Source organism: Populus trichocarpa, chromosome 7, assembly GCF_000002775.5.
Source record: "Populus trichocarpa isolate Nisqually-1 chromosome 7, P.trichocarpa_v4.1, whole genome shotgun sequence".
Lineage (NCBI taxonomy): Eukaryota > Viridiplantae > Streptophyta > Magnoliopsida > Malpighiales > Salicaceae > Populus > Populus trichocarpa.
This window is the reverse complement of record NC_037291.2, coordinates 10,329,112-10,343,550: the sequence shown is the minus strand read 5'-3', so window position 1 is coordinate 10,343,550 and position 14,439 is coordinate 10,329,112. Positions and strand designations below refer to the sequence as shown.

The window sequence follows — 14,439 nt, the reverse complement described above, 5'->3', positions numbered from 1 at the left end:
TATACATGTGTGTGTGTGTGGATATAAATAGATATATAGATATACCTCAAGTGAAGAATCATAGAGTTCCTCTTGAACATGCTTTTGGATAGTTGCCTCCCAGTAGACAGCATTTAGCTCTGTATTTTCATCAGAATGCATGAAAAAATCAAAGTCTCTGTACAACAAAGTGTCTGCAGTAGGCAGACCTGACACTGATTGCCAACCAAGAGGACCCTGCAATATCATGCAAAGATAAAGATATATGCAAGCATTCCCAACAAAGCAAAGGAACAATATTGTAGGTCCGCAGAAGTACCATGATATCTCTTAGGTAATCAGCATGGCATAGAGTTTAGTATGATACCAATTTATATATTCATGTGTGACAAGAAAGCTGGAGATCAATCACAAAAACAGTATCAAACAAGATTCAGATTTCAGAGACACGATGAAGCTCGAAAGCAACCTGAATATAAAGTTGAATCAACCTCCGCACGGTCTTAGGAAACCAGTATGGCAGCATTTGTAGAAGTGAAGTATCATGTGTAGTAGAGAAGAAGATATTGTCACGCCAATTTAGATAGTCTGCTAAAGCTGAATTGCCAGGTATATAGACAGCATACAGTTAGGAGAATCAACTACAGAAACCAAAAGCATCATTCGGCCGATTCATGTCTCCAAATGGATTAACAAATCAAAGAAATATAAGAGGTTAACCAACCATTATTTCCCTTAGGACCCAAGAAATTAGAAGTTGTATCATGACCAAAACTTGCTGCAACAAGTGTGCGCCACAGAGTAGGAAATCGCTGCAAAGTGGGCCTGAGGTTTTCTAAAGTGCACTGAGCTGATGAGCTACCATGCCTCTTCACACTACCGCTGCTCAAGCAATTTTGTATTGGGTCAGGGGCATACATTAGAGTTGCTAAAGCTGCCATTTCACCCCCACCTTCCGCTATATCATCAACAGTATGAATTATTTCATCGATCTCCAGAACATTGAGGTTGCTATCAGAAACTATATTAGGTGACATTATTGTTCGAGCATTAGAGAATGATGCATTGTATTCATGCCCCTTAATCCTAGATAAAAGCAACCATTTTGCCCATTGACAATCACCCTGAACAAGAAGCATCAAATAAAGCATATGAAACAGGTCAGTGCATGTGTATATTGTTAAAGAATAATGATAAAGTAACAATGTCAGAGAGATCCAGCATGATAACCAACACAATAAAGAGAGATAATATAAATATTTGTCACAATTAAGTTATACTAAGAAGAATTAACTCTTGCAGTCCACTATTGAAGTATAGTATTCAAACTAAACAATAGCTTCACCAAAATAACCCATTTTGGAGTAAATTGAATTTGGAAATTGGGATAGCAAAGGCTCAATTTAGTGGAAAGAGTTTTGAAGAAAATGAAAAGATCATGGAAGAGGAAAGAGTGACAGTCTCACAGGCGTAAATGCAGTCTGTGGTGCTGTTAAACTCTGCATGAAGAGGCAAAAGCACACGAGCACAAATCCAGACTCTGTTTATTACATAAAGACCATGGATGAAGCAGAAAAAGATTCTGCTGGACAATTGTAAACCATAAATATTAAGCATTGATTTCACAACTTAGTCAACACACAAATCAACTTGAGGACAATGATCTATCCTTCGTTAGATATCTTTGCCAATGTAAACTGTGCGTTTTGATTGGGTAATACTTTACTCATTAGTCCCTAGAGGATTTATCCTGAAACCACATCTGAGATCCACTAAAAGAAGAAACTATTTACAAGTTTCCTCATAAACATGGGTTGCAGAATATCACAAGCAAAGCAATGATGCCTCTGCTCTTTGGCTCTCTCAACATGCCCTAGTCTAGCTTGCTCACTCATCATCCTGTTTCCGATTTCCCCCATATCCACACCATGCCCTCTGTATTGTAAGTCCTTCCTACTTAAGAATCCCAATCTGGAATGATCTATGGTAAATATTGTACATATACAGGCCTACAGTGTGCATTCAAACTTAGGTGTTCAAAAGGAGTAAACCAACATGCTGTATGATGTTGAAACATAAACGTGAGCTTTGAAATGAGCATCAGATGCAGATATATTCAAGGGTGAAATCCAAATTTTAACACACAGACAGAGATTTGAAAATTGGATACATGGGAATCCCTGGCAAAGGACAAAAGCATGCTTGAAGACTAGCTTTAAGTTTTTTGCTATCTATCTGAGTGGACAGAAACATAAAGCTTTGGCAGTGTGTGTGAGAGAGAGTGTTAGCATGATACCATATGGAAACAGGCCCGATAGAAGTGTCTGACTTATAATTTGAAAAATGAAAGTTGTCAAGTCGTTTAAAAATGCTGACTATATAACATCATATGACAAGGGGCCTGATGCAATGGAGGAAGAGCTAGAATTAAAATAGAACAAGAAATTTCAGAACTTGAAAGTAGCCACTTCAAAAAATATGGAAGGATAGGACTGTCTCCAAACTCTCCCTTCAATTCCATGAGTTTGGTTGGACTATAACTGAGTAATGGCTTTTCGGGTCACCATGTGACAACATGCAGTCCAGAGCAGATATGCTAGTCACCATTTGTCATAAAGAAGCACAAGGAAGATACACATGTTTTCTCTTAATCACTCTTCTTCCATCCTGACTTACCCATCCCCACCCACTCTCTCGTGTCAAAAAAGATTTTTCCTTCTTATTTTTCCATTCTCCCTTTTCATTTAGCTAAGTAAAGTACTTAGAAAGATTGGATTCCACAACAAACACAAAACACAGTAATGTGAGGATAATACAGAGAGAGATAAGGCTGGGATCATGAGTTTTTTGACATAATAGGCAGAAAGACAAGGAATCACTAATCACTGAAACATCAAAGGCCCTAATCCGGTCACTAGCAAAGAGGAACACAACCTCTGAGCTTCATGAGCACAAAGCCTGTAAGGTAGAGAGAGAGAGAGAGAACAAAACTAACAGCAACCAGAAACTAAATCCAATAAGATATTTTTTTCAGACAACACTGATACTGAAACAGCCAGAGATGAGCAAACAGGTTCAGAATTTTATACGTTTCAAGGTTTAATAAGAAGTCCCTCATGAAAAAGACCATGGTTCCTCCAAGTTCTATCTTTTGTTGTCCATAATGTTTCCATGCTCCTTAAACAGGCCCAAAGATGACTCTTTGTAATGCGCTATCCGTAAGAAACTAAGTAGTTTGCTACAACAACTGAACAGCTATATATTTGGACCTACAGCTTGACAGATGATTAAATTTCCCAGGAAAAAAAGTGTCAACGCCTAATTAAATAGAAGATTAACACACAGGACATACATAAATATTCAAAATGGCATACTTGTCCAACTAGTGTAACAACAATTTAAGAAGGTAATGGCTTCCAGGGCATCGTTAACGAACCTATATGGCAAGGGAGAGTAGAAATTGCAAAAAAACCCATACGAATGAACTGTACATAAGCAAAGAATCAGAGATAATACGATGTAAAGAACAGCTAGACTCAATAGACATGAGGAAACTTACTGCAGTTTCTTGTAATGAACCAAGTGAATCATTATCTAGAACCAACTTGCAATGGTCAAGATAAAGGTCCAAAAGATTTGGCAAGTTATATTGCACGCAGTAATGTAAGAGTAATTTATGCAAAGCTTCCATGGGGACAGCATCATCTGTTATATTGAGATCAGATGAAGCCTCAACAGAATAGTCCTCCAATGTCATTTTATCAGACCTGCTAGTTATGATGCCTGAACGAGCAAGCAGAGCTACAATCTCAGCAGTGTCTTCCCAGTATTCCTTCAAAAATATAAATTTCTTTGCAAGCTCCTGCTCCATGAGCATTCTTAACCACATAGAGCAAAATGCATTGGCAGGAAACCTGAAAATCTTGACCCCTGGAATATCAATGCACGCTGAATCCAATTCTTCAATAGAGCATATATAACTGTTGTACTCAGGAATTTCACGATTGCATCCAACCTCTGGAGCATGCTGTAAGTTGTCCAAAGTGATCTGGAGGCTTCCATCTGATAAAACAGATGTAGGTATGAGGTACAAAAGTTTGGAAACTTCCTCACAGTCATTGTGGCATAGATAGTACTCTAGTTGAGATTCCCACAATACATGAACGCCCATAAGGAAAGGTTGATCCAAAACTATCTGTATAAGATCAAAAAAAATATGAAGGAATTGTAGTCCATGGCCAAATTAAAGCCTCACAGAAACTAAAAAAAATGCGAGCACAAATGACAGAAAAGAGAGCCTTAAAGTTCACTGTATATAAATTATGGTTCGTAGTTTGCAAGTTTAGATGTTTTGCATGAACCCTCTAATAGCTGTATTTTTGGACTAAGTGACAAGTAGAACATGCAGCATAGAGGCATGGAAAGCATAAAGTGAAAATGGGGAAAGATCATTGAAGAGCCAACATAGTATGACAAGACCATCAGCTGACTTTGCCAAAGCTGCTGAAAAGATGCCGTTGAATTCCTTTTTATTGTATTCCTTTTTATTGTTCGAGTGCTAATGCCTCAACACTCAATTTTTGTTGACTGTAGCATTTTGTGACTGGGAAAGGCAAACATCATAAGAAAGTATTGAGAAAAGAACTTCTGCACTTGCACATTGCATGTCTTGTGCGAGAATACCAGTAATAAATAAAATATTTAGCTTCTAAATGGCATCCTTCTATTTCCAAAAGTTCAATCTTCACTTGTTTGAACTAGACAAGTGCTAAATTTGGCTTCTTTGCAGCAGATTCGAGTGAAACAAATTAGTGCCCACATCCTTGTATGTTTTACTTGACCATCCAAATAAAAGTTAATAAACTTGAAACTATAATCGGTACATGCTGTAGAAATTCAGTAAAAGGAACAAAAACTTCCACATCACAAGGGACATGACTCGCAACTTTTAGCATAGACCAGGTCCCATCTTATTGCAGGATTTCATTTTCCTTCACTCAGGTTTCTGTGTGACATGCAGCATTTCAAAGATTCATAGCACAAAGAAAGGCAAAGGAACTAAAGTACTTACACGATCAATGGTTCTCTGGTCCCAGGCACTAGACCAAGCTGCAGCAGCAGCCCAGTATCCAGCATGAGCAGTATCTTCATCAACTACAGGATCAGGAGAGTTTCCATTGATGCTTGTCCATGAACCTAAAACTACTCCATCAATTTCACCACACTCAATGATAAGATTGCTAAACAGATATGAAGGCAATAGCTGCAGCTTAATTTGGCCTGGTGAATTCAAAGTCGATGTAGCTCTCTTTAATGCCTTCTGCCGACCAACAAAAGTTCTCCAGAAACTACTGCTAGGGTACAGCCTCTTTCCAGTAAAAAAGAAGGAAAAAAATTCTTCTCAGATATAAAATTCAATATTAAACCACTAACATTAAAATGAAATGGAAGATGACAAATTTCATGTACCTCGATGATTAATATCTTCTCCAATGTTTCCCATTCATATGGTCCCAGATAACCATATCTTCTCATGTCTTCTGCCACTTGAAGTTGAAGAGATCTCCTGACCGTGCCAAACAATAGCTGCTTGAGGCAGGTTTCAACATCCTCCCCAAGCCTTTGCAACGTTGCAACAGCAAGTTCAGTTTCCCCCTGTTTATCATGAATGATTAACACGGAATATAAATCAATGCACCTTTGGCTTTGCCTACTAAACAAAATTAAGCTACCTTTAAAAATAAGTCATAAGCAATGGCTCTTCCAATGTCACGAACTTCACTAAAAGTATCGGGTGGCTCTTTATTAGTCTCTGAATCTCTAGAACGATGAAGATGCAATTGCAAAACTGCCAAAGGAAGACGACCAGATAGTAGTGCATCTTTAACGACAGTTTTTACGTCTAAATTATCCATTTTCCATCGTGCAATCATCTCCTTAGGGTTTTCAGATGGAAAAACGTTTTTTCCCCAATCACCACCCTGTGGCACAAGAACAGATACTCCATTTGAATCTTCTATATCCAAGGAATCACGATGCATCAAAGCAAGCTTCTCATTATTAGAAACAACAGAAGATGCAGAAACCAGAAGTTCTTGCTGGTTTGGTGTGTCTGATGATGTAGCATCTGCTGAAAGAATTGAAAGCTGAGATTCGTCCTGCGATAAATTTGCCTCCACCAAGCTCAATTCCTCCCTGCCATCCACCTGTAGCATTCAAAAAGACAAAGTGGTTAGCAGCAGATAAGAGACAAACAATTCAAAAGTGTGTAAGCACACAGAAGCATACCAATCCCACACCCGTATTCTTCAATTTTGAGCTCAGTCCAGATTGAAGATTCCGAATAATCTCCAAAAGGTGAGCCATATCATGAAGACTTCTGGAGTCCCCCATTTCATTCTGTAATTTATGCGGTAAAACTGGTGGAAGAGAGAGCAAAGGGATCATCCCAAAACCAGGTAATACATATGCATCTTTCTTATGCTGGAGTAACCCACATTTCCGGATCATTTTAGTTGTGAAGTGGCTGGCTAATGCAAGGAGCCTGTGATACAGATTTGAAGAATTAAAAAATAAATAAAGAGATAGAATGACACAACAAGCTATGCAATAGTTAACCAGTAGTCAATATGATGTAGAACAAAGAGGGATCCAGGAAAAGAATAACAGAAACCCAAGAAATCCACGAGAAGTTCAAGAGAGGAAGAAAAAAAACCCACAAGCACTAGGTGTACAATGCAGATTATTGATAATCTGTTAATTTCATTCATTAATAAACATAAGAGTTGCAGAATCAGGAAGGCCAGCCAGTCCAGGTTAAGAAGAGCCTGGCTGATCTAGAAGATTACAAAATTATTTGTTCATGGTCAATATAAACAGTTACTGATGAAGTAAACTATTGCACATCTCTTTGTTTTTGTTATTCATTATGTTAAGGTGAAGAAGCAACATCCATTTTCTCATATTAGTCAGAGACAAGGAATCAATAATTGAATGTGGAAAAAAAGCTTCAGGAAACTCAGCGAGTGGATAGGAAAAGTAGAGAGTACGGTAATGTACACCTGCACACAAACCAAGAGACACCACTAAAGGCTCCTAGATGCCATTATGGTCCAGTTAATAACCCATTTTCAAGAATCAAGTTAAAGAATACTCTTAATCAAACTAGACAAGCCAGAGACTCAAGATCCCATCATTGAAGATGTCAAGAAAGAGCAGGTTATACAAGTTGATAATATTTTGATTCCATCATTCATGCAAATATAATAGTGGTATTGTGAAAAACTTAGTTGTTTAACTAGAATTGTAATCGATCATGGTGTGATTGTCTATTCCATACAAATCAACAATCTCTTAACATTCTCAAACATAAAATTTGAATTCAGAAAAGTTGATGAATTCTAAAAAAGTAAAATATTTTGCACAAACATAAAATTTGAAACACATTAGGCTAGCCATCTGCTTCATTAATCACAAAAAAAACTGTCACACTGGCACATTTACGAATATGAACAACAATTGGTACAAAAACTTTTACCTTGATGCAGCAGAGACCTCATTATCATTGCTATTTCTGTGAGACATCAGATAAGCTGCAGCAAAGAGCAATCTCAAAATGCCTTCTTCTGCTAGGTTAATGCTGACAAGCATTTCCAGAGATCTGTTCAACCATTAAAAAAACAAAAATAAATAAAAAAGATCGAATTCGAATAACTCTCATCCAACCTACGACATTGCTACTGCCAACAGAACACCCATATTTTGATCCTTTCTTTAGATTAAATAATTGATACCCATAATTTGGGATTGAATTAGTTGATTTGTGTACAAAAATAATTTCATTAATTGTAGACAGAACATTAGAGTAGTGTGCTCTTTAGAAACCCTATATCCTACTTGGATGTGCAAGGCAATTAACTCAAAAATCCAACCCAAGTCCCTCAATCCTCTATAAGGGAATGGTTTTTGTAATTACTCTTTCAATATCAAAAGCTTCTATGAGAGTAAATACAAAGGATACATTTTCCAATAAAAATTACAGACCATGGAATCAAAAAAAATGTAAAATCAACGAAATGCAGGGTAATTCATAATCAAGAGGGTCGGGTCCTCCTAAAAGAGGAAGAATACACAACATATTGAATCTTATAATATCTGCTCACAGAAATTAACTATGCCATTTCTTAACAGCCTTAGCATTTAGACTAACTGGTGTTACATCATTTGTATACATAAACTGGTGTGAGGGTAATTATTTTTAGTAAGAAGAGAAATTTTATCTGAGAATGAAAAAAGTTTAAAATTGAGATAAATTACTTGCACCCTCTCCATTAGATTAAAATTTTAGCAACTCCTACAGCACGCCAGTTCAAGTGAAATGACTTTGAGAATGTATCTTTTGGTCATTCCAGAATGAAAATGATCACAGAAAACCAATATCCACCAACATTCATGCAACAGTGATTCACTTCGGTGATTTATGATCATGTTAGCATTTCTAGTGAAATAAAAACAGCCCTTGATTTAGAAACTTTAAGCACCTCCCACACCCAGTAGACAAAGTGTGCATATGTGCACAGATATAATAATAAACTTCTTGAGAATTTACTTATGGCCCTGTTTGCTATTGTGATGGCTTATTAGCCACCACTGCTTCAATGCTACAATACAAGCTTTTTCTGCAAAGCATCTATTTGAGCTTTTTTCACATCTGTTGGATGCTTTACAGAAAAAGCTTGTAGGCTAAGCCTCTTACATGACACCACAGGAATGCCAAATAATACTATGAGTTGGTGCATGAATGTGCCTTTGAGGGTGACACATAAATAAATCTATCATTGATGTATGTACTGTGGTGACAGATCCAAGCACAGGGGTGGCCAAGAACATAATACTCCTTCAAACCCTTTTGGTCCCAAGAAATAATATTTACATGCAATGGAACCCCTAAAACATAAAAGCTAACCGTCCCTATGAATGAGAGTGTGTGTGTTCATACATGCAAGTTCATGAAGACACACATACACAAGCTTCTACCATGAACAAAGATATAAACCATACGATCATAACCTTATAAACAGTAGTTACACATGATAAAGACAGTAAAAGTTTTCATTTCTAAAGAAGACAAGAAATGAAAGTGATAGAATATATAGAATCTTACCGCTCTATTTCATCATATTTCAGGTATTCCAATGCCATTTGTAGCCACCACAACCTAGAGATTTTCAACTCCCACCCTGACATGACAGTGATTAAAATGTTGTATGTCCATTCAAACTTTAAAAAGAAGCATATTTATGACAATTTGCAATCACTTTTATACGGTAAATCAGAACCCAAAAACTGATTACAAGACAACAACTGAAACTGCACCTATAAACAAATCTTAGAAACTGGAGGACAATTCATACAGATAAGAAAGGTCTTCAAACGTAGCAAATACTATAACAATGTCCACATGTTTGTTCCCTGACATTAAACCAGTTTTTGGGATACTAAAGAGACCATTAGCTCAACAATGAAGCACTCATCGGCTACAGCAAGTTCAATTATCATTGACCTAGCATATCTTACTGTAAACCACGCCCTCGTAATATGAACAGTCATCCTTTCCAAGTTTGGGAAAAAACAGTTAGCAAGTAATAAGTAAATAATGATTAGATTCACATACAGCAATTCAGGCTCGATGTCATGAACAAATACTATTTGTGCTCCCTGTACAGATTCTCAATGCAAAGGGCAATTACTAGCATTTGAATCCATACTTCTTCACTATTCTAATTTTACAAGAAATCTAAATACCTAGGTACACATAATATGCATTTTGATCAAAGAAAACAATGAGACAGAACTTTCAATTGTATTATTAGTAGCCAGCTAGAATTCAGAAACTTAATTTGTGACCTTAACACTAATGCTTTACAACAACATTAATTAATTGCTATCCTCATTACGGTATGATGCCTTTGCCTCTTCTTCATATATGTTAAACTCAACACAAATAAAACATATCCATATAAAGCACAAGGCACCCAACTGCAAGCTCCCCGCATTACCTCAGGAGAGTGCCAAAAAGCAACTTGCTCATGTAAAGAAAGGCGCCTTAATAAATGTATGCATATCAAAACTTCTATTTGAGAAGTGAACACAATACGAACATATCCACTATCATTATTTCATATTGTCTCTCTCTTAATTAATTGCATGCTAAAAACACTAACAAATCTTTTTAGCAGAATATATTTTTCTTTTTTTGATGAAAGAACTTTTTTGAGGAAGAAAAGAAAATTGCAGTACATCATTGGAGGACAAAACATCCTCTCAAAAAAAAGAAAACAAAGAATACTGACTAAAATATAAGACTCCCCATCTCCAGAAATTCACTAAGCAAAACTTCCAAAATCTCCTATTGGAAACACCAAAAGGAAGCTAATAAAACTATTATCCCAAATATGTCAAATAAACAAATGCATTTGATAAAAGATTCTTGAAATAGCGTTTCATCTAGATACATTTATGCCATATTATTTGCAAACATACCACATTTCCCATAAGATTAGCCTCTCTTTATCCTCCCAAAATCCAAAACCCATATAAAAAGAAACTCCTCCAGGTTAATTCAATACACCTATGCTCCCAGAAAAATCTGAGAGAGCCTGTTCCACAGCCTCCGAGCAACTGGGCAGTGAAAAAGTAGATGAATTGATTTGCTAAAACATAAACACAAACGTCCAGAAACAATGCCTTGTGAGGCCTAGCACATGCAACATGTCATGAATTTTAACCTTCTCAAGAACTAAAATGCAAACAAACATCTTAACCTTAGAGGCTACCTTAGCCTTCAAATTATAAACAAACAAGAGGCATGTGAACTAGGAAAAATTTGCTGGCATAAGAGACAGCATTCAAAAACAGAACGCTTCTTGAAGAAATTCAAACTCCCATATATTAAGATTCCTCAACAACAGAAATGTCTCAAGAAAACATTTCCCCTGGTAGGTAAATTGTTAGAGTTAGAAAACCATTTTTTTCAACTTTCTAATTTTTTTTTTTAGTTTTTTAAAAATGGATTCAAAAAGTGAAAGCTCTTTTCGGGGAGGACCAAAAGGAAGTTCAGCTTCCATTCCCCAAACTGTTAAAAAACAAAAATCATTTTTTTGTCTTCTCTTTTTTATTGGATCTTTAGAAAGGAATTTAAACTTAGATCTGTGCCAAGGTTGTAGTCGAAAAGGAAATAGGATCTTTATTTGAATACCGTTTGTTAACCAGTTTTTCAGAAATTTTGTTTCTGATAATTGAACTCCATTATAGGTGCATTTAACATGCATTTCTCTGTTCCAATCCTTTAAATCCTTGGACCATTCAGGAATTTGAAATAATAGCATACGAATGATATTTTTAGCTATTCTTTGTTTTGGAAAGGAAGTCAAAAAAAATATTCAAATGATTTTGGCATGCTAGAATAAGAGGCCATTTCATTAATGTCTCACATTGGAAGCCACAAGTAATCCTCTTTAAATGAATACGGCATAGTAAAAAGAGGACCAAATGTATATTAAACAACTAGGACGGGAAGAACAAACTCACGACTAGTTGTTATATATTGAGATTCCCAAACATAAAGTCAAAGATTTAGGACAATTTATGTAAGTTTGCATGTCTAGGATCTGATAAATTCAGCAGAATGCTCTGTTTATATGTGTGGGAAATGCCTTGCCTGGGAGCCTTAAGACTGCCTCACCACTACAATAAGGCAAGCAATTGACTACCCTAAGTGAACTCAACATAGTAGTATCAGCTAAGACTCGTAAAATTCTCATGGCAAAAAACAATTGCTAGTGCATGGGATTCAGCGTTTTGAATATGATTATCTTGAGTAAAAATAACTAGACATAGGCATGTATCACAATCATAGCTTATATTAGTGAGCCGGGATCTTAATTTAAAGCAAAGCTATGACAGCTAAAAGAGATGTAGTATGAATCTAGAACTTATCAAAAAATAATAGAGCATAATGAAATGTGCACACGCATAATGCATTTTATACAGTAAACTGTAAAAGGAAAACTACTTAGTAACCAAATATAAATGCTCGAGTAGAATTTTACAAGATAACACGGTCATTGAAACAATGAAGTAGAATATATTGGTGGACAGCATATCATTACAGATATGAATATGCTATATAATGGCAGGCTAGAAATTGCAAAACTTGAACATTCATCTCACCATTTGTCAAACATAAGTGATCTGCCTCTGCGGGGCCATCATAGAGAAGCACTCTATCCAAAACTTCTACTTTCCAAGGTGAGAAGGGTTCAATTGACTCTCTTATTTCCAGCATTCTTCTTGCTCGCCATCCAATATCTGTGTTGATAAGGTGCTGCTGATATCCAATGGTTTCAACAGGAAGGAAATCTGATGTAGCAGAAAAAGAGGGAAGAACAACTGAAAGACCAACTTCAGTCACCAAATAAAAGAATCCTTGGAAGGTGCAACCAACTGCTTCTCCAAAAGAAGCTTCTCCCTTTCCCTGGCTATAACTCATGTTAACCCTAGTATTCAAGCATCTGTCATCAAGAACTGCTGAGCTTGTGTGCATATTAAAATGAACAAGTTGAGTAGTGCTTTGACTTTTAGCATCGTGCTTCTTAATGAGTCGAGTGACTCCCATAGGAGAAAAACAGATGTAATCATCTTCACTAGATCTATTTGTGGGAAGAAAGACTTTCCGCATCAGGTGCGAACATACTTCAGAATCATGAAATGTGTGAGTGGCTATCTCAGAAAAACCATTCATCAAGTCCTCACACCCATGGCAGTTCGAGATTTGGATTTTATGAAGTGCATTTTTTCCAGCATAATCCAAAAAGAAGACCTTTTCATTCCTAGTGGATGGATCATTAGAATATACCCATTGGTGCCCAATGTCAGAACCACCAACCTTCCAGCCAGCCAATATCCCAAGCCCTAAATGTTGAAAATGTGGAAGCAATTTATCACAAGCATAGGAGTTGTTTGAGAAATAGTCACCAGTACGCATGACATACACTACTCCATATTCATCAACTACAGCTAAAAAGGACGTATGGGATCCAGTAAGCAATTTTCTAAACATTCCTTTACCAAGGAGATCAACACATTGGGAAGTTGACTTATCATGAACTTCTTCAACTTGTTTGATCTGAAAATCAGCAGCCATAGTCATTTTTTCTTGCTGCCATAGGACTGAATGAGGGTTTAACCCAGAAGCTTGTAAAATATCTACATAAGCAACAAGCTCACCGGACATTGCAGCATAAAAGTAGATTAAGCCAGAAGCATTTAGGCAAACAAGAAGGTTATCAGAAAAGCAAAAGTCTGCCCACTCAGACACATAGTCTACATGTACACTTTGCGTAAGCTTCACTAAGGAAACCCATTGGATTCCCCAACTGTCTAGCTTTCCAACAAGAAGTATACTTTTTGTCTTGCTTCTTTCACTTTCATTCCCAGTACTCACAAAAGCAGAATCAACCAGTGTTAAAACAAATCCAATTAGGTGATGTGAATTGCTGGGGAAAACTCGGGAGCATTTGTATGAACCAATACAAAAATCATCAGACTTGGTTATAACTCTCTCGTTCTCTGGATTGAACATGGATTCGCACTTGCTCTCCTCCCCATTTGTTGTGATGGAATTGTCATGATAAAGTAGGTTCAGTAGTGGTGAATTCCTGTCAAAAACGCTAAAGGAAACAACCTCTGCAGAGCCAGGAAAAGATGCCTTCTCTGGAAACCTGGTCCAGATGTTACCCTCAGATTTGATAGTCTTGACTTTGATGGAGAATGAGCGCAACCACCTCTTTGAAGCAACACCTCTCAACAGCTCATCAGCCCCACTCTCCTTATCTATGTCTTGCAGACTTCCTCTATTTCCATTGGCCCTGTCATCAGCCACGACGGTAGATGTGCCTTCAGAACACAAGCCTGAAGAGCCCCGATCCTTCAAATTTTGAGCTGGTGTAGAGGAAGGGCCCCAATCAACCCACCTCCCTTGACCAAACTCGTCCTCAAGTGCAGTTTTAGTTGTTCCGCCATCAATATCAGGCTTACGGAAAGCATGCACTGTAACACCATTGCTACTAGACACAAATAGAAACTCTCTAAATGAAGCCTCCTTGTGCTGATTATAAGTATCCCCACACACACCCCAAGCCAGTGAATTCACATCACAAACAAAACGAGAATTATTAGATCTTGAAAATTCGTGTTCAAGAGAAAAACCATTATCAAAATCCTTTACTGATGCAGAAGTGTATGGAATATCATCCTTCAAATCTGACCTACTAGGTTCTGTCCATGATTCAGAGCTGAAAGCTGCTGAAGATCGACATTGAAGCCTTTCATCATTCAAAGGTTCTGAAACACGATTACTTACCGATTCCCCTGCCAAAATGATTACAGAATAACAACAAA

General features: G+C 37.0%; 1 protein-coding gene across 5 annotated transcripts in view; it reads right to left on the bottom strand.

Moving 5' to 3' along the window:
* The window catches only part of LOC7457143 (uncharacterized), a 33,358-nt gene that overhangs the window by 18,222 nt on the left and 697 nt on the right, over positions 1 to 14,439 (bottom strand). For 3 of the 5 annotated variants that reach the window (XM_052454784.1, XM_024605453.2, XM_024605452.2), the window contains exons 3-13: positions 12,211 to 14,409; positions 9,143 to 9,218; positions 7,517 to 7,639; positions 6,268 to 6,523; positions 5,712 to 6,185; positions 5,449 to 5,634; positions 5,051 to 5,347; positions 3,539 to 4,174; positions 704 to 1,103; positions 449 to 576; positions 46 to 216 (exon numbers count right to left, since the gene is read on the bottom strand). In XM_052454784.1, the coding sequence (XP_052310744.1) occupies positions 46 to 216; positions 449 to 576; positions 704 to 1,103; positions 3,539 to 4,174; positions 5,051 to 5,347; positions 5,449 to 5,634; positions 5,712 to 6,185; positions 6,268 to 6,523; positions 7,517 to 7,639; positions 9,143 to 9,218; positions 12,211 to 14,409 (4,946 nt within the window). The remainder of the gene's footprint in view (positions 1 to 45; positions 217 to 448; positions 577 to 703; positions 1,104 to 3,538; positions 4,175 to 5,050; positions 5,348 to 5,448; positions 5,635 to 5,711; positions 6,186 to 6,267; positions 6,524 to 7,516; positions 7,640 to 9,142; positions 9,219 to 12,210; positions 14,410 to 14,439) is intronic. The other 2 variants (XM_052454782.1, XM_052454783.1) reach the window with 2 other exon arrangements.